The 21,032-nt window shown below is 40.2% G+C and overlaps 1 protein-coding gene across 1 annotated transcript; it reads left to right on the top strand.

Annotated features, from left to right (window-relative positions):
- The first annotated feature begins 1,719 nt into the window (after positions 1–1,719).
- On the top strand, positions 1,720–8,704 carry LOC139447453 (protein PML-like). Its single transcript, XM_071228807.1, has 5 exons — positions 1,720–2,842; positions 2,986–3,044; positions 3,441–3,510; positions 4,019–4,081; positions 7,698–8,704. The coding sequence occupies exons 1-5, from the start codon at positions 1,720–1,722 to the stop codon at positions 8,357–8,359; spliced, it is 1,977 nt and encodes a 658-aa protein (XP_071084908.1). The 3' UTR covers positions 8,360–8,704.
- Positions 8,705–21,032: the final 12,328 nt, after the last annotated feature.

Below are 21,032 nucleotides of genomic sequence, written 5' to 3'. Positions count from 1 at the left end.
CCAAGCCGACTAATTGATTTGGTCCCTAAATGCCGAGTGCCAGGCAGGGTACCATCTCTTAACGTATGACAAGGCCGGGAATAGAACCCCGATCTTCCGCCCCCAGGGCGCACGCTCGACCACCAGACCTAGGAGACGGTCCTAATATTAGGTTCTACATAGTGGAATAAAGTGTATAAAATCCTGCGATAATGATAATAAAATATGGCTTTATTATTGTGATCACAAATGCATGCTGAAAGAATTAGTTCTGCTTTATCAGTAGTACATGTTTCTGGGCTTGTGCGCATTAATGGGTTCCTGAAGGTGAATAGGTGAATAGGTGCTCATTGAGCAGTAGATCAAGAATACTAATATGCAACATATGCTGCGTAAAATAGTGCGATGTTTGATGTATTTGGATTTCGGTTGTTTGATTTTGTGGATATTTGTAGTGTAATTCTAATGTAGTTGTTAAATCACCGAGTAACCATTTGACAACACCTGGATTATTGGTTGTACGTTGTATCTGAATGTACATTAATGGGGAATGTTTCTGGATCTGTGCGCACCATGTGGGCTTGTGTGCAGTAATGGGTTCCTTAAGGTGAACAGGTGCTTATTTCATAACACCTGTTAGTATACACACATTGTTCTATGGACGCATGATCATTATGTTGGTTTAATGCTACACTCGACACAGATCAAATTGGTTGTGTTCTACATTAAAACAATTGTCCTATGTGTCGTTGTCATCTTGCATATTGTGTAGATGAGTGGACTTCACACAGTGTATCGATGTTGGAAATCGAACCCGGGTCATGAACCAAACGTCATTAGCGAACGCTTTAACCACAAGACCACCTCACCATCCAAGTGTTTTTTTGATTATTTTTATTGACCCACCCCCACCAGTATGTGACCCTTACTTTCTAATCACTGTTAGGGAGGACCTTTCGAAACTCAAATGTTCGCACTGTTTACCCACTCATGTTCATCATTCGCTCAATTCAAATTAACTAAAGCATTTATCAATCAGGTTCTTATTTGTTTTATATTTGTAAGCTAATAAAAAATAAAATCCCTTCCTGTTCGTTTTGAAAAACGATATGTATTTAACTGGTCTTAATTATGTGCGAGTGAAATAGTTTGGTTTAACGCCGCTTTTAACAGTATTCAAGTTATAGCGCGGCGTGTCAGCTTAATGTGAGAGGAAAGCCCGAAGTGATGGAGGTCTTAGACGTTTACCACTACAGAGAAACCCACGAGCATGGGTATGGTGCTGACAAACCTTGAAACATAATCGGGGCGAACAGGAATTCGAACCCACAATCATAGGTTTCTGGCGTGCCCAAGGGACGCAACTTTGCACAACGAATCGCGGCCACCCGTGCCCCTAATTATGTGTGACATCGGATTGATATGAACATATGATTTGGGTTGATTGTGATAGGAGAAATGTAATTAAAAAGTACATGTTTTTAGGCAACAGTTTGTGTTTTCATCGATAATAAAAGTGTCTATAGATGACTGAGAAACGAGTCTACTAGAGTGAGGAAGAATAGCTCAACAGAAACAAAATGTTTGTCTTCCGGATCAACGCAGCAAGTGGCCAAATGATTACAAGATTGTTCCTTGTATGGCATAGATGTTCTCAGAAAAACATGTAATTAGACAATTCGATAAAAATACTACATATTCAGAGACACTCAATTGGATGCTTCACTATACAAACGTCGCATGGTTATGCATCTTACACACATACAATTGACATATGTATCTCAGTATTGTTTTGTGTCTTTCAGAATGGACACCTTCCCGAAGTGTTCCGTCTGTCATAAGGAGTTTACACTGAAAGGTCCAGTCCCCTACTTACTGCCCTGTCTACACGCAGTGTGTGAGAAGTGTGTGACATCTGCGGCTGGCGGTGTGATATCATGCTCTACATGTCAGAGGGAGGTCAACCTCACAGACACAAGTCTCCAGAAGGATGCAGTTAGACAGAAGGAAATATTCCACCTGACAGTCAAACATCGCCCCACAGAGCTCCTCTGTACACATGAAGATGACGGGAACCAGGCTGCGTGTTGGTGTCAGGAATGTGAAGAGTTCCTCTGTGAATACTGCCAGAACATGCACAGCAGCTTCAAACTTTCAAGAAATCATGCTGTGCACAATTTCGGGGATATAACCCCGCAAAACCTTGAAATTGAAACAAATTGCAGTATTCACGAACGGTATCCACTTGATTTGTTTGACAAAAGCTGCAACATGTGTATCTGCTCCCAATGTCGGAGAGGAGAGCACGCGGATCACGAGGTTGGTTACCTGGATGAAGCTGCTGAAGAAGTTACACAGCGGATTGAACAACACGGGAAAGATCTGTCGGCGTTACTGTCTCGTCAGCAAACACACCTTCGGAGTATCAGACAAGATACACAGTTGACGACCAGGACACAGGACACATTGAGGAAGACAGTAGAACATACCTTCCGGTCTTTAAGATCACAACTTGACCAGAGGGAGAAGGAACTCCTGATTGATCTTGAAAGTCAGACGAGGGAAACCAAGGCAACTCTACATGCTCTTGAAACCTCATGTGAAGAGCATCATGCAAGATGCACCGACATTTCAGGTTACATCCAAAAATGTCTTCTCTATGCTTCAAAATCAGTCCTCCTGCAGCTGGAGACCACTGTTGAGGGGATGACTCGGACCTGCTTAGAAACTGCTTCACCTGAAACACATGATGTACCTGAAGCTGTCTTCAACACCAATGGCTTGTCCAAACTGAAATCAGATATGTCTGGATTTGGTAACATCACTACCTTGAAAGAAGATTCAGAAGGGGGAATACCTGAGGGTATGCATCTTAAAACAGTTATTGTGCTTTATTGATGATATGTGCCCAAATTCTGCTTAACTTGATTCATGTGTTTGGTGGTGCTATTTACTTAAAAAAGTGTTCTGTCGTTCGGTATATACAATTTGCTTCTACAATTTCAGATAAGCAAACACAAACTGATGATGACTATTTGTCGGACCTGGAACAGAAACACGAAATGGTAAGTTTGATTAGAAAGGGACACACGTAGGCATAGGCCCTCAGTCATTTGTTTTATATTTCATCCATATTGCCTGAATATCTAAGAAGTCAAACAACATTAAATTGGTTTGTAATCATTTTGTCACACTCACTGAGAAGAGAATGGTGAGATTATATAGTTGTTGTCAGACAGAGAAGGGATTGGTTTATATACTACATAAATGTGCAACCCGTAGAGACATCTACCCCCTATTACCCTATTGCTTGTCTTGTCCAGACTTGATATGGCTGAAGTTCCTGTCACAAGTTGAAGGAGTTTACAATGCCAACACAACTATTTGCATGTATCCTTACTATAAATCGTATTTGGGTTATATCTATTTCATGAGCAGCTATTCCCTTTTCTTATTTGAAGATGCTAGCTGAGAAAGACAAATCCTGCCAGGTCGCCTCAGAAACCATTGATCATCTACAAACCCTGATTGGTATGTATCCTGGTGCTCGTCTTGTTTTCACATCCTGTTTGTGGTCTGTTCCTGGTTGTGGTCCTGTTTTCACTTCCTGTCTGTGGTCTGTTCCTGGTACTGATCGTATTTTCACTTTCTCTCTGTGATCTGATCCTGGAACTGGTATTTTTTTCACTTCCTGTCTGTGGTCTGTTCCTGGTGATGGTCCTGTTTTCACTTCCTGTCTGTGGTTCGTTACTTGTGATGGTCTTGTTTGACTTCCTGTCTGTGGAACATTATTACGTCACACTAGATATGTACACTTTAGACAGTGCTTTACAATTCTATTTTTCTCTGCAAATAAAAAGACACAGCAGTATGTGACCCATCTTCCAGAGGCAAGGGAGTTAACTAACTGTAAAGAGTGGAAACTGGACTAATAAAGTACCTTTACTCCCTTGCCTCGGAAAGATTTATGTGACCTGGTATGTGACCCAGTACTATTAAGTCTACACTCAAGGACGATATACTGTTGTTTGTCTTGCAGGTATCCTAATTGAAGGCTGTGTTCATCTGATCTGTGTAGCAGACAGACGCATGGTCCTGCATTGTGAGTACCTACATCAGTCCATTAAGTGGATACATACTTTTATTTACAATCTGTCTTTGCAAATTCTCTTTTGCGACCACTTAGCATCATATCGCTTCTTCAATATTCATAGCCTGTGCATGTAGTGAAAACACAGTAAAAATGTGTTATTCGTTAGCATATACTGATTTTATTTGGCTATTTCTTGTTTGCTTTAAATATAGCTTCATTTTTTGTAACACCGTGATTTGCATTGTCGTATAATAGTTGGTGTACATCACTAGGTATGTCATAAAAACTATTTCTTAGGTTGTTAAACATAATTTTTACGCTGATGACGAAACAATGTACATTCCATGAGATAATCATATGCATTTTCGCGTGCATTTGAACATGTACAGTTCGTGTGATCTTTTATACCAATTCTATATAAACAATAAGTACCATCTTTTAACGTCTTTTGGTATGACGCAGCCGGGAACCGAACCCCGGACCTTCCGCTCACCGGGCGGACGCTCTACCACTAGACCACTGAGGCGGTCTCAACAGGCGGGACATAGAAGGGGCGTAATTCGTAATAGTCACTGGTGGCGCTACGATCGAGCCCAGAAATTCAAGCCTGGTTCAGCAAATGCGGAAAATGGACTTTTTCAATCAGTTAACTCTTTTGCCTCGGTAAGATGCCTTTGGTAGGGATTGTTTAAATCAATTTCTCAATCATTATGCTCAATATAATCGATATAATAAATGATGCCGACACCGGTGACACTACAAAGTGCGTTGGAATAATTGACTGGACATGGTATAGCGTGTTGATGTTCTCATTGACAAAATAGAAATAGAACTAAACCTTTTCCACGTAATAACATGAGCACATTAGATCCCAGTTTCACAAAACCAATTGTAAGTCGTGGAGTTAACTTCGATTTTTAAAAAAAACTTTCAGCAATGCTTTGAAGGAAATGTACAAATGGTCGTTTCTAAACTCAGAGCAGTCAGGTGGAATGGAGAGATGTCGCCATGAGTCGCCGGCAGCTTATATATTTAGCACGTGTAGCACGAAGTTTATTATCATAACAAAGCGTTAGATGACATTTTGAAGTGTATTTACAGTTACTTAGTTTGTTTGGTCCAACAATTTTTACTCATTTACAACAATATGAACAATATTACATACCTGTACAAATATAATATAACATTTTAGTTATTAATGTTAACTGGTTTTATTGGAGCCTCTCTGTTCAAAATAAATCTAAAATAAATACAATTTTAAATACAGCAAGCAAAATCCTAGGTACGCAATATTTCAACACATCGGCGAAATTTATGAGCAGCAAATTGTCAAAGCGGCACCTAAGATACTAAATGTATGCAGTGATACACTTCATTCCGAATATCAGTTTCTACCTACTGGCCGTCGACGGCACTGGCCGATGGTGAAATCAAGCAGCGCCCGGAAATCATTCATACCAGCCAGTATTAATCTTTTAAATGATTATATGTTTAATACTTTTGAACAGTTTGCTGTACATAAATCTTATCCTGCCATTATCCCTTTTAAAGTTTACTATTGCTGTGATTTAAATACAAATACTTTAAAATAACATTGTTTGTCGTCAAATTGATAGTGTTTAATTTTGTACATGTTTTTTACTCGTGGTTATATTAGTGTCTTGTTTTCTTATGTACATATATTTATATCATATATATTCTTGTTTTTAATATTTAATGCTAATCAACTGTGCAAAACGAATTTCCCTTGGCATGATAAGGCCTTATCTTATCTGATAATATTCTGGAAAACTTAAGTTGTTTCTGATTTGTTGAGTTGGGCATTGTCTCGTCATATGAGGGTTCGAATACAAAATAAGGGTCAATGTTTTCAAAAGAGATAAAGCTGGTATGAGGAAGATATGTATTTTAAAAAGAAATCTATGTATCATATATTTTCATAGAAGACCCGGGGGTCTCACCAGCAAATACAAACCTTGCTAGTTTTTCCTGAAAATTGACGATATGATGATGTCACGGAGTGGGGTGGGGGATATTGGAACGGAGGCCGCCCGTCCGCCCGCTTCTCAAGTGGGATACAGTTTCTCAAAAACTGTTTAAGTCAAAGAAAAGAAATTTACACACTGAATTTACTGGTCATGACCTCAGATGGGTTCAAAAATGGGTGTCGTAGTGTCATTTCTTAATAGTTATGGCCCTTGCTCTATGCTTTTCAACTTAGTGAATACTGGAGTCAGCTTATTTGTTGCTTAATGCCGGTCTGTAAATAATCGAGTCTGGACCAGACAATCCAGTGATTGACATCATGAGCATCGATCAACACAATTCATATACGATGACATGCATCAATCAAGCCAGCGAACCTGAACCCCGATCCCGTTAGTCGGGTCCAAAGATATACTTATCAAGACCGAGTTATTTTTTCTAGAGATGGGGCCTTTTGTGTGTATTAATTTCACATGTAATTAAATTTTCTGATGACTTAAAGCGACCTTAGTGACTGTCTCTTCTTAAGGCTTCATGTGACTTTTTTATACGTAATATTTACTACTGTATGAACAAACAAAATTCTATTGTGCCCCATTGAGGGGGGGGGAGAGGGGGGAGGAGGGGGGACCTATGATTGTGGGTTCGATTCCTGGTTCGCCACGATTATGCTTCTAGGTTTGTCAGCACCATAGCTCGTGGGTTTCCCCGAAGTGGTAAACGTCTGAGATCTGCATCACTTCGGGCTTTCCTCCGACATTAAGCTGACACGCCGTGATTTTGTGTTTTGGTTTGTGTCCTGAACCGATAATTCTGCCTGCCTACTATCTCCCAACGTCAGCCCACCGAGCCACGTGGGTACACAAGCCCCGACAGTGCGACACCAGGTCACGTGACACTGTGATCTTATCATTGACATGCAATTTACATATCCCTCATTATACCTTGTTGACTCGTATACACCTGTGATTGCGATTATTCGCCCTCTGAATATCCCTGTGTGTTAGTTATTCAAAATCTCAACTGCACTTTTTTCAGATTTATATGAAGTCTGATCACTGAATGTGAATGTTTTGTGTCTACCGTGCTGATACATATAATAACTTACGAACCATTCACTAGATCTCGGGGTAGAATAGGTCTTCAGCAAACCATGCTTGTCGTAGAAAGCGACTATGCTTGTCGAAAGAGGCAACTTACAGGATCGGTGGTCAGGCTCGCTGACTTGATTGATGCATGTCATCGAATCGCAATTGTGTTGATTGATGCTCATGATGTCAATCAGTGGATTGTCCGGCCCTGAATCAATTTATTTACAGACCACCGTCATATAACTGTAATATTGCGGAGTGAGGCGTTAAACAACAAACAAACATATACCAGACCCATTAAGAACTAAATTTACATTCGGGTCAAAGTAATGTCAGTTAGTCCAATGTAAACACAAATCATAGATCCAAATGTAATACACAAAGGGTTATATTTTCGTAAACTGCAATGGGATTATATAACGCTATTTATATATCAGGACAGCGTACTAAGCTGTCAATTCCAAGCATGTTAATATCATTATAGACCGAAACTGTCACTATATTTGTCTCATGTTTATTCGCATGTAAACTACATTCATATTTTGTAGGTTTACGCCTGAAGTATGACAAAGACAGAGCCAATCTCGACAAAGTCCACATCAACACAGAAGGACACCTGATCAACAGGAAGTCGGACACCAGACCTGCAGTGAAGGGGAGACTGAAGGAGTACAGTGGCACATGTAGCACTGCCCCCCTCCCCCGGGCTGGCTGTCCCCAGTACTGGGAGATGAAATCTAGGGTCTGCCTGGATAAAACACTCATAGGGAACTTGCTCATCCTTGAGGTTGGTGTGTGCCAGGAGGAGCAGAGGGACGTGTGGCTTTGCCTAGGTGGAAGTGCCAGCTCATACAGCATGACCGTCTCCCACTGTGCTAAACACGGTGGGATATGCAGGACGACATTGAAGGAGGGGGGGTATGTGCTATGTCTGCCTGACACTCTCCCCAACACAGCAGGGACATCACACACACTACATTACGGTGTCGTCTATGATGACGCCAAGAAGAAGATTGTCTTCATTGACGTGAAGGAGAATAAAGTGATGTCGACGTTAGACAATGTAGACTCGAGTCAGCCACTGTGGCCGATGTTCGGGGTGTATAACCCACATCACCTCACTGTCAGCATGACACTTGTAGTGGGCAGCGACATCAACATGACAGAGGAGAAGAAAGCAATGATTGTCAAGGCACTGTCGTCATGGTGATTATGAACACAATATGAATGTCAAGGGGTTGTTTTTTAAGGATAGTTATCAAACTGAATTAAATAAACTCAGTAAATATCATCACGGTAAGGGGAGATAACTCCTGCTGGCTTCGTTACCATATCGCTGTCCTCAACTACTCAGCTGAACTCACCCAGTCGACTAACGGGATCTCGCTGACTTGGTTGATGCATGTCATCGATCCCAATTGCGTAGATCGATGCACTTGATGTCAATCACTGGATTGTCTGGTCAAGACTCGATTATTGACAGACCGCCGTCATATAGCTGGAATATTGATCAGTGCGGCGTTAAACAACAAACAAACAAACAAACAAACCGTGTTACAGGACTCGCCCTTCGGCTTCAGCCCCATCACCTTGGTTACAAAAATTGTTTGTTGGTTTTGTTAACCTCTGTATATGTATATGTGATGCCTAGCTATATCAAGATTTGATCACTTGCTTAATAAAGCCACTTCTGCAATGAAACGTCTCACTTAAAGAATAAAAAGAAGTTGAAATCCATCATTCAACTCTGCCCTCTTGTGCATTGTAGACGTGTGCATGACATTATCACGGACGAGCATTAACAAAAAGATCACCGCTAATCGTGTAAGTTAATATTTAGAGACACGTGGGCAATATTTGTTTGTTTGTTTATTGTTTAATGCAGCACTCATTGTCCATCAATCACGGACATTGATAGAGAGAGAGACCACCTGTGAAGATCCACGGTAGAATAGGTCTTCAGCAACTCACGTTTGCAGTAAAAGTAGACTTTACTTGTCGTAAGAGGCAACTATCGGAATCAGGTGGTCAGCCTCGCTGACTTGGCTGATGCATGTCATCTTATCCTAATTGTGTTGAGCGATGCTCATGATATCAATCACCGGATTGTCTAGTCCAGACTTGATTAATTACAGACCGCCGTCATATAGCTGGAATATTGCAGAGTGCGGCGTTAAACAACAATCTGTTCAGCGAGCCTGACCACCCGATCCCGTTAGTCGCCTTTTACGACAAGCATAGTCACCTTTTACAGCAAACATGGGTTGCTGAAGACCTATTCTATCCCGGAACCTTCACGGATCTCACCTGACAACATAATAGATCAATAACATTGTATTGGAGGCACAAGAAGAACTATAATCGCAGTGTAACAACAAACGGAGTTGGACATAGATTTTGGTTTGTTCTGTTTGTTGTCTCCGCAACATTCCAGCTGTGTGACGGCGGTCTGGAATTAATCGTGTCTGAACCAGACAATCCAGGGATTGACATGAGCATTGATCCACGCAATTGGGATACAGACAGACAGTTTATTCAGTATGCAAGGCCATATGGTCCATAGTACTGTTCAGTTTTAACAGATCCATAAAAATCAACGTGATCTTGAACATAGTATGATATATTCACCTGAGTCTCAATACATGTTCCAAATACATTGCTAAAGATTTGATAACATCTTTATTTGTCGAATTCAACAAATTGATCATTAATTGATTGTCTTTGTGTGTAGATAGAAACTTTAATCTAAACGTTATATTTTTCACATATTCAAAGAACATGAAACTTGTCTTCAATCTCCTGGCTGGTACAGTTAGAACATATACAATTTTCAAAATCACTATCCTTGGTTCTACGATATTTATTGACAAGGAAGTTATGGAGAGATATTCTAAGTTTACAAAGAGCTCTCAATAGAGTTTTATCTTGTAATATACTTAAATATTTGTTTGTGGTTGTAACAATGATTTGATACCATCATAATGCTGAAGAGGAAAGAGGAAGTTTGAAGTGGAAACTTGTTGGTGCCAATTTTGCTGAAATATATCTAATAATCTTTGGTTAAATGTATATTTTTTTTAATGTTTTTTTCATTACCAGTGTCATGTGAGATCCATACAAAGTGTCAACAGGCATGTTGATTGGGAATTAGCTCTTGGAGGAATAAAGAACAAAATTGACATCACTGTCCCGGAACGCTTTATGCACAACATGTAAATAATGAACAACAATTGCACAATGAGTGGAATACCTGCTCTGACAACACAAACACAGCGATGAGCGGACCTTCAAGTTCATGCATACATGAGGTGAGCGGAGCTACAGCTCAACCTCAGGACCTTTCCTACGAGCGGCACATTCTGTTCGAGGTCGTCCTTACACCCATGCTCGGATTACTAAGCTTGACTAACACCATGTAATGGTAACACGTGTATAGTAATGAACAACAATGGACAGACAAAGAGACAATTACGTTGCTTTGGACATTGGACGTATGGGCGTGATGAACCGACACAGTTAAGGGGATGATAAATTGAGGCAATAAATGCCATACTCTAAATAGCAGTAGTTAAAGGGACCAAGAAGTCTGTCATACCCGACAGCTCCACCAAATTAACAACGCTTGTGGTCTGACGTTGATTAATGAATAATTTGCATACTCGTATAAGCAAGGGGCCAACGTATGGTTTCTGTATGAAGTGACAATTTGGAGACGATGGCTTGCGGTATAAACAGTTTTACTTTATACATGTAGATATATACATACAAAAGTCACCATGTGCCAGGTCAGTAAATATCATCACTTGAAATAGTGGAGCGGTGGGATAGCCCAGTGGTTAATGCGTTCGCTCATCACGCCTAAGACCTGGGTTCAATTCCCCACATGTATACAATGTGTGAAGCCCATTTCTGGTGTACCCCTCCGTGAAATTGCTGGAATATTGCCGCATAAAACCATACTCACTCACTCACTGAAAATAGTGCCACAATCAACAGTTCCGCGTCATGTGTATGTAGAGCCTTTTGGACTATGGGTAATTGAGTGATTTTCATTTCGTTTGATATGAAACATGTTGTATTCAATGAGTGTATTTAGGAAAAACATCGGATGTATGTTTAAAGACGCCTCCAGCATTTCTTTAGGGCATTTCGCAACAACATGATAGTATAACTTTGTTTCCTTGCATTCGCTTCCACGGAGGAAACTCCTGAACATAGTAAGAGCATGTTTCAATGACTATTTATGTGTGAGCGAGTGTAGTTTTACACCTCTTGAAACAACATTCCCACAAAATCACATTTTACCCATGCATGTGTGGAATCGAACCAGTGTCAGTGGTCTGACGAGTGAATGCTCTCACCACTGGACCACCCCGCCGCCCTTGTTATTGTGGAAATAATGGTTAACTTTCCTGTAATGCTGTACACCTGTTTCTTATAAGACTTATGTATACATGATTGTATAACATGCATGCACATATATCTGACCCGTGAAGAGCCGGGATAAAATAGGTTTTCAGCAACCCATGCTTGCCATAAAAGGCAACTACGCTTGTGGTAAGAGGTGACTAACGGGATCGATATTCAGGGTTGATGCATGTCATCGTATACCAATTGCTTGGTCCATGCTTATGTTGTCAATCACTGGATTGTCTGTTCCTGACTCGATTGTTTGCAGATAACCGCCATGAAGCTTAGTGCGGCGTTCGGCGTTACACAACAAACATCACATTTATGTCTACGATAATCTATGATTTTATAACAATATTATTTGAAATATTATTAATGTTGAAATCTTTTGTCTCGAAGGCAACAGGCTTGAGTGAATGAGTGAGTATGTTTTTACGCCGCTTTTATCAATATTCCAGCAATATCACGGCGGGGGACACCAGAAATGGGCTTCACACATTGTACCCATGTCGGGAATCGAACCCGGGTCTTCGGCGTGACGACCAAACGTTTTAACCACTAGGCTACCCGACCGTCCCGCAACAGGCTTGAAATGGAATTGAAGGTTGGAATAACTCAACAGTTGTTTAACATCTATTGACCTCTTGTGAAACGTTGTGTGATAATTAAACTGTTGTAAACTGACGGATGGCATGGTTCGTGTTCCATGCCGAGGTTAGAAACCTTTCAGTATTCCTCATAGAAAATTAAGATCAATTACTTTCTACCTATATTTTTAAGAACTGGGCTTAAATTTAAATGCGAATCATGTCTATAGATATCCATCCTTATTTTAAACTGGAGTCGCCACACCCTCACTTCCACAACTCACAGTGTTTCCCAAGTTATAGTTGCCACACTCTGACCCCCTCAACTCACAGTGTTCCCAATGTTATAGTCGCCACACCCTGACCCCCACAACTCACAGTGTTCCCCAAGTTATAGTCGCCACACCCTGACCCCCACAACTCACGGTGTTCCCAAAGTTATAGTCGCGACACACTGACCCCCACAACTCACATTGTTCATCAAGTTATAGTCGCCACACCCTGATCCCCACAACTCACGGTGTTCCCCAAGTTATAGTCGCCACACCCTGACCCCTACAACTCAAGGTGTTCCCCAAGTTATAGTCGCCACACCCTGACCCCTACAACTCAAGGTGTTCCCCAAGTTATAGTCGCCACACCCTGACCCCCACAACTCACAGTGTTTCCCCAAGTTATAGTCGCCACACTCTGATCCCCAAAACTGACAATGTTCCCCAAGTTATAGTCGGCAAACCATGACCCCACAACTCATAGTGATCCCTAAGATATAGTCGCAACTCCCTGACCCCCACAACTCACAGTGTTCCCAAAGTTATAGTCGCCACAACCTCACCCTAACAATTAACAGTGCCCATCAAGTTAAAGTCTCCACAATCTGACCTCCACAGTTCACGGCGTGCCCCTAATTATAGTCACATTCTGACACCTACAACTCACAGTGTTCCCCAAGCTGGAGTCGCCACACTCCTGACCCCCGCGAACGGGGGCTGTACGTAGTCATCATCTGGGCAACTTGTTATCACCTGCTAATTCATTCCCATTTTATTAGTTCGTCATTCATCAATCGATCAGTCCTTGTTTTATCCCTTTAATGATGAGCACGGGTAGGATAACAACACGTACGATCTTTTAACGCCGTTTGGAACGTCGTGGCAGGGAATCGAACCAAACACCCTTCCGCTCCCCGGGCAGATGCTCTGACCACTAGACCACATAGCCGGTCCCGACATTATGAGCACCATCCTACGCCGTCAGGGTACGAAGAAACGTTACCAGCTAAATCAAGGAACATGGCTAACCATGCAATAGAGTGAGCAAGATTACTCGACCCTATCTAGTTACTGATGTATTCAACCCCACGGCCAAACAGCGTTGTGAAAGAGTTGTCAGTAAGTGTTTGTTTGTTTGTTTGTGTGTGTGCTTGTTTGTTGTTTATCGACGCACTTAGCAATATTCAAGCTATATGACTGTGGTCTGTAAATAATCGAGTCTGGACCAGACAATCCAGTGATTGATATCATGAGCATCGATCCACGCAATTGGGATACGATGACATGCATCAATCAAGTCAGTGTGCCTGACCATCTGATAAACCCATTACGCATTGAAGCTTGACTGTACGATTATCAGATGAAATAATTTTAATGTTTTCAGACTGTACTGATTTGCTTTGACCAGTTTTGACCAGAACGAGTTCGCGTTATAATCTCGTTTGATCACTGTAGTAGCCTTGTCAAAAGGTTACAATCATTACTACTAGTAGTATTAAGGCTACAATTGTAATTCAACCGCTGTATTCAGATAAACACACACTATCATGTACCAACACGCACCTGCATTTCGTCTCAACCCCAGTGCAGTCATTTGCTTCGTGGAAGAGGAGGTCGACGTCAGAGCCGCAGCTGTCAAGGCAGTGTTTTAAATTGGAAGACATGCCATGCAGTATTAGAAATTGTAGGACATGCAGTGCTTCAAGTTGTAAGACATGCCATGCAGTATTATAAATTGTAGGACATGCATTGTTTCAAGTTGAAAGACGTGCCATGCAGTATTATAAATTGTAGGACATGCATTGTTTCAAGTTGAAAGACATGCCGTGCAGTATTATAAATTGTAGGACATGCATTGTTTCAAGTTGAAAGACATGCCATGCAGTATTATAAATTGTAGGACATGCAGTGTTTCAAATTGAAAGACATGCCTTGCAGTATTATGAATTGTAGGACATGCATTGTTTCAAGTTGAAAGACGTGCCATGCAGTATTACAAATTGTAGGACAAGCAGTGTTTCAAGCTGAAAGACATGCCATGCAGTATTATAAATTGTAGGACATGCAGTGTTTTATAATGTAGGACAGGAAAAATTAGAAATTGTAGGATATCCAGCATTATAGGTTTAAGTACGGCATGCAGTATATACATGTTTCCTACACACCTGTGGGTGATAAACCCAGTTGAGATAACTGTTATAATCATATGCGAGATCAAATTCCAGGCCTGAGACCTGAGGTCAGATTATGACGTACTACTTTCCTGATTGTATGAAATTGATAAGTTGGTCGTGCGTCAGTCGAATGTTCTCATACGTCTGTGTTGAACATGATGGGGTTTTTTTATACTGTAAACCCCTTGTAAGCCACAGCGCCAAATATGTCTCTCCTCTTCAACCCTCACTTCGAAGTCGTATAAAATTCAAAATACATTACGCACATTAACACTTCACAATTTTGAATTCTGTGGAAATTTTAGGCAAAGCAAAATAACTGAATGTGACCTCTGTCAATTAGGTACTTCGTAAAACTCGCCATTTTTTACACATTACTAAATCACCATTCACGGCGTTATGTGCTCTGTCTTTAGAAATCTAAATATCGGATATTTATTCCAAGAATTGAATTTTAAAAATAGCATTTCAGTGATCACAGGTATCGTTTTTTCATAAAATCACTAATTCTAAATTCAATATGTTGCTGATAAATCTAGAATCGTTTATAATGCATTGGAAAATACGCGAACACGAACGTTCCGCTATATTGGGTAGTGTTTACAAAATCACTTTTTACATATGCCGGTTATGAGACACCTATTAATAATTAGATCACATACATTTCAAACTCAGCTGCGATGCATGCATCCCTAAATTCGTCATAAATTATATCATCAAATGGCAAATGGTCTTTGTCACCAATGCAAATTATCTAGATGAAATCAAGCAAAATAAATTAGGTGTGGAAACGAACACTGTGCTTGGAAAACTGCACTTGTTGAAATGTAAACAAAGCAAAATTATTACTGAGTAGCATTTTTTCATATTTTGAGAGATCCATTCTTCTGAATGGCTCAATTGTTTGAGAAATCCTTTGGAAGAGTATCTTAGCACGAATTATGGATTTAGAAATATATACATTACAATGATCAGGTAAATTCAACCAAAATCGTTAGCGTTTCCGTCCTGTGTGACACCATGACATTTGGTGGAAATCTTTTTGTGTTGGGTAACCTTATTTATGAGTAGTAATCAGTAAATCGGATGACGTCACTTATGACCGTGGTGTTATGTATCAATGCGTCATTGCGATCGTGAGAATAGGACAGAATGCATCGATTCGATGCTCAAAAGGTGCGATTTTAGGGTGTGTAAGAAACAGATTACTGCACTCGTGCTTGTCATATGCCAGACTTTCGCTCGTTAGATACGTTTTGAAACAACTCGTTGAAAGATAAAGGTTATCTGACAGACACTCGTGTGGTAATCTATATAGGACAAAGATTATAAATTGTTGCACATACAGTATTACAAATGTAACAGATACATGTACACACACAAAAGCCCGACATTCGCACAAAGAGAATTAGGGTATGATTTCCATGTTATATTAATAATAATCTGTATCATATGATGGGTAGGTGTCTCGGCAGTATAAAGCCAACAGATAAAAACCATATCCGTTGTGGTCATATGCGGATAGAGATGCAAATATCAAAGGTCAAGTAGGAAAATTGTCAGTGTTAATAAATAAACATGGCGTTGCCCTTGTCATTCGTTGATCGAGTCCAAATTAACCATCGGGAATCTAGAGAAACTACTTGGATAATTGCTATCATTAGTCTAATATACGGTCAGTGAAAATAAGTATCTAACTGTGACGAGGTTGAGGCATTTTACAAGTTTTGGCAACTTTGGAGATAGAAATAGAATTTTGCCAGGGAACTAGCCAAGCGGGATCAGTTTCCATATCTGTGCTTGTAGACCTCTGCGTCTTGGAAACTTTCCACAAATTAAAACAGTTGGATTTGGCCGAAATATGGTCGAATTGTTACCTTGTTTCGTTTTGTCGCTGTATGTACAACTGACTACACTTCGTAACGTTATGAAAGGACAGGCCGACAGTCAACAACGTCTGGCTGTGACCGTGACGTATCACAGACAAGGGTTAGAATAGCTTCCCTTTGATAAAGGGCGGTTACTCTATCGGGCTGACCAATGAAGAGCGGGGAAAGGCAAGTAAAATCAATTTGTGTACCGGTAGGCAATTGTTGTTTTGCATATATGTAGTTACGCCAGTGTATAAGAAACAGGTTTCAAATATCATGCGAGTTTAATGCATGATGGCTCGTTGGAAAGCTCTCCAAAATCTTAGACTTTTAATACAAAATCCGACACACCAATAAAGGGTCGTTAGCGAAATACAACCGTTTGAAAGTGTTCAAATTAACGTCAGATGCTCCTGTTAGGGTGCAACCGCGCGCGCATGCGCGACACCATGGTGGTTCTTTCAACATAGTTGGATAGCCAATGTAACCCTTTCAATGTTTCCAAAAGAGATTTGGTCACTGCAAAGTGCTCCAAAAGGCCTGCACATTTACGCCAAAATCGAACGTTGCCACGTTTCTCAAACACACAATGCCAAACTCACTCACTTATTCAGAGTCATGCACATGCCTCAAGTTGTGAGTTGGGCTACCTTTCCAGTATAAGCATGCCTTGCATTTTTATGTCAAGGCCGCAAGAAATTATTGGTTACAGTTTGACTGATTAATGCGGGAAGCATTTTATTGTTTACATTCTATTTTTGTCTAAAATAACTATTTAAGGCATCTGTGTACAATTACTGTCGAAAGGTGCGATTCACATGCATCATGCTTGTTCAGTAGGGCTACGTGTGTGGAGTATTTCATTAAGTAAAGAAAGTAGGACCACACATATTAGCAATATTTCTAATTCTGTGAACTTGGAGGCAATAAAATAATGTAAGGAGGGATTAAAATATATTACTTAATTTTATGTGGCCTTAAGTGACATTAGCTCTGTAGATCTCTGTCGTTAATGACCTGTTTGGATAGAAAACAAATTTCTTGTCCAGTAAATAGATATCTTGGCATGACTATGATGTCTTGATCACGGGTGGAGGACATTTCCCCACTCGGACAATTCACCACACTGGCATTTCAACAAATGGGCTTTTCCCCACACTGTATAATAGAAATGATATAAAACAACAGACATGTCATTTTCAATACAGTTTTATTTTCAAGTTGCCACACCTGCCTTTTGATAGGGATGACACTGGAGATTGAAACAAAATCGCTTTTTTATTTAATTAAACATGCTGGATGTTGAACTTGATCATGTTGAGGTCGGACAAACAATCGAACTTAAATTCCGTTTGTAATCGAAATGATTAAGAGATGTTATTACAACAATTTACCGCACTTGCTATTACAATTATCCTCAGTTTGTTACAATTGCCGCACCTGCCTCTCAAAAGGAACTACAGAATTTGAAACAAAATCGCTTTTTTTTTTCCTTAAGGATGCTGGAGATTGGAATCGATCATATTAAGGTCGAACAAACATTGTAACTCGAATTCTGTTTGAAATCGAAATGATAAAGAGATGTCATTACAATTTACCGCACTTGGTATCACAATTTGACGAAGTTTGTTACAATTTGCCGCACCTGTCTTTCAATACTAATGTTAGAATTTGAAACAAAATGGCTTTTATTATTTCCTAAATACAAATATTTAGAATGTAATGTATAGCCTTTATTAATTCAGTCGTTTCAAAGTCCGGATTCTGATTTCCAAACAGCTTAGTCGCACATTTTAAATGTCATGCTTGTATATTTGCAAATGAATAATATTTTATTACAATTAACCACAGTATTTATTACAATTTCCCGCAGTAATTATTACAATTTGCCGCAGTTTTTATTACAATTTACCACAGTGAAGTAATTACAATCTACTGCAGTGTGTATTACAATTTACCGCAATATTTCATTTTACCGCGGTGTTATTACATTTTACCGCAGTTTTTTACAATTTACCACAGTGAAATAATTACAATCAATCGCAGTGTGTATTACAATTTACCGCAATATTTCATTTTACCACGGTGTTATTACATGTTATCGCAGTTTTTTACAATTTAGGTCGTAACATGTGGTTCAAGCAATAGTTTACGACCCGTTAGAATAGGCCTTTAGCAACACATACTTGTCGTATGAATCGAATAACGGGATCGGGTGGTCAGGTCCGCTGTCTTTGTTGATGCATGTCAAGTGCATGGATTGATGCTCATGATGCCAATCAATGGATTGTCTGGTCCAGACTCGATTATTTACAGACAGCCGCCATATATGTGGAATATTGCTGGGTGCGGAGTTAAACAGCAAACAAACAATATGATTTAGAACGCGAAGATGTCTGACTATTCACAATCGACCATGAAATTGAAAAATAATAATATAAAAGCGGCAAGTAATAAATAAAATACTAAACTCGCTCCAGTGTGAGATCAATTTTATGAAACTCATGAATAGGTCTGGTATATGACGAGTGAAAGCGAGTCATATATGATCCCTATTCACTCGTTTAAAAAAATTGGTATTTCACAATTTCAAATCCTTAATATGTGACGTGTAACGTGATAAAACACTTTTAAAGTTTGAATATTTCCCCATATTAATACATGCACAGTAATCACAAGTTAACGAAATGGACACTGTCATTTTTATTGTGGACGTAGATATTTATATCAGTTCTAACACGCTTGTGATAAGAGATTTTTACCGCGTCATCGCCCGGAAGTGACCTGAGTGTCAACAGTGAAGGAAGTCTACAGTCCAGGTGGGTGTGTTGTCTCTCGTCTCTCCCATTGTCCCTCTACACACAGAAAACTGTTTAATTTGCAGGGTCAAAACTTACATGAATATGTCACGATACTGTCAGGGTGCAAGTCTTGAAACCCTATACTGTCAACAGTGTATAGAAATGATTGTGTTCCCGTGTGTAATAGAGGTACGTGCAGACATGTACTTGCTCACGCTACACCAACAAGGTTGTTTTTTTGCCTGTTGTTTAACGCCGCACTCAGCAATATTCCAGCTATATCACGGTGGTCTGTACATAATCAAATCAGATATATTTTTTTTTAATTTCACAGTCGTTTGTGAATAGTCAGACATTTGTTTGCTGTTTAACTCCGCACCCAGCAATATTCCAGGTACATGACGGCTGTCTGTAAATAATCGAGTCTGGGCCTGGCAATCCAGTGATCGACATCATGAGCATCGATCCACGCAATTGGGATACGATGACATGCATCAACCAAGTCAGCGAGCCTGACCACCCGATCCCCGTTAGTCGCCTTTTACGACAAGCGTAGTCGCCTTTGACAGTAAGCATGGGTTGCTGCAGATTTATTCTACCCAAGATCTTCAGTGGTCGTGTGAGAAAGGTAGAGCATGTGCAGATTAGTACTTGCTAACACTACACCGATAGTGGCTGTATTTAGACGACAAACACCTGAACCTACTGTGTGAGATAGGAGTAAGGTCTTTTTGTCCCTTTGTTATCGTGAGTCATGGAGTTGTCATGCTTATCATGAGTACTGGTGTAATGTCACTTGTAGGGTAGGGTTACTGTATATATCCAATTAATGACCTGTGTGCTGCATAGATTGCTGTTGATCAGCCAGTTGTATATAAAGAGAGATGAATTAATTTGTGAATGTTTGGTGTCGTGAGGTGAGCCGAGGTTAAACATCGCGTTCAAGATGATTGCACTTATATAGTGGCGTGCAAGTGTGTGTGTGTGTGTGTGTGTGTGTGTGTGTGTGTGTGTGTGTGTGTGTGTGTGTGTGTGTGTGTGTGTGTGTTTGGCTGCTTGAACTAGTCCGGACTAATGCCAATATCATAGTTCTAGCCAACTGAGAGACCATGCCGTAGTTTAACATAAATACCCCACTTCGAAACAGTATACTGACTCCCAGCAGACTTATGGTTTTGGTCCCTTAATGACAAGTGCCAGGCAGGATTCCACCTTAAACTTCTTTGGGTATGATGCGGCCGGGAATAAAACCCCGACTACCGCCCCCGGGGCGGACGCTGTACCTCTAGACCACGGAGGCGTTCCTCATATTAGGTTCCACATGGTGAAATATAGTTTATAAAATCCTGCGATGATGATAATAAGATATCGTTTTATCATGCATGTTGAAAGAATTGGTGCTGCTTTATCAGGAGTATTAGTTGTATTTGTATCTGAATGTACACATATGGGGAATGTTTCTGGATCTGAGGGCACCATGTGGGTTTGTGTGCATGAATGGGTTCCTTAAGGTGAATATGTGCTTATTAAGCCTAAGTTTAAGAATATGTAAAATATCCTGCGTAAAATAGTGCAATGTTTGATGTATTTGAATTTTAGTTGTTTTGTTTTGCTGATATTTGTTGTGTGATTTTAATGTACGTGTTAAATCGTCGAGTTTGTAGTCAAGGGTAAACATTTCATAACACTTGTTAGTATACACACATTGTTCTATGGACATTATGTGGGTTTAATGTCACACTCGACACGGATCAAATTGGTTGTGTTC

This window comes from Haliotis cracherodii, unplaced genomic scaffold (genome assembly GCF_022045235.1).
Source record: "Haliotis cracherodii isolate W230 unplaced genomic scaffold, xgHalCrac1.p SCAF_7, whole genome shotgun sequence".
Lineage (NCBI taxonomy): Eukaryota > Metazoa > Mollusca > Gastropoda > Lepetellida > Haliotidae > Haliotis > Haliotis cracherodii.
This window is presented reverse-complemented; position numbering and strand designations above follow the sequence as displayed.

Coding starts and splice junctions, on each gene's coding strand:
- LOC139447453 (XM_071228807.1), top strand. CDS start 1,720: ATGGTTATGCATCTTACACACATACAATTGACATATGTATCTCAGTAT. Junction 3,511..4,018: donor TCATCTACAAACCCTGATTG/GTATGTATCCTG, acceptor TTTGTCTTGCAG/GTATCCTAATTGAAGGCTGT. Junction 4,082..7,697: donor CAGACGCATGGTCCTGCATT/GTGAGTACCTAC, acceptor CATATTTTGTAG/GTTTACGCCTGAAGTATGAC.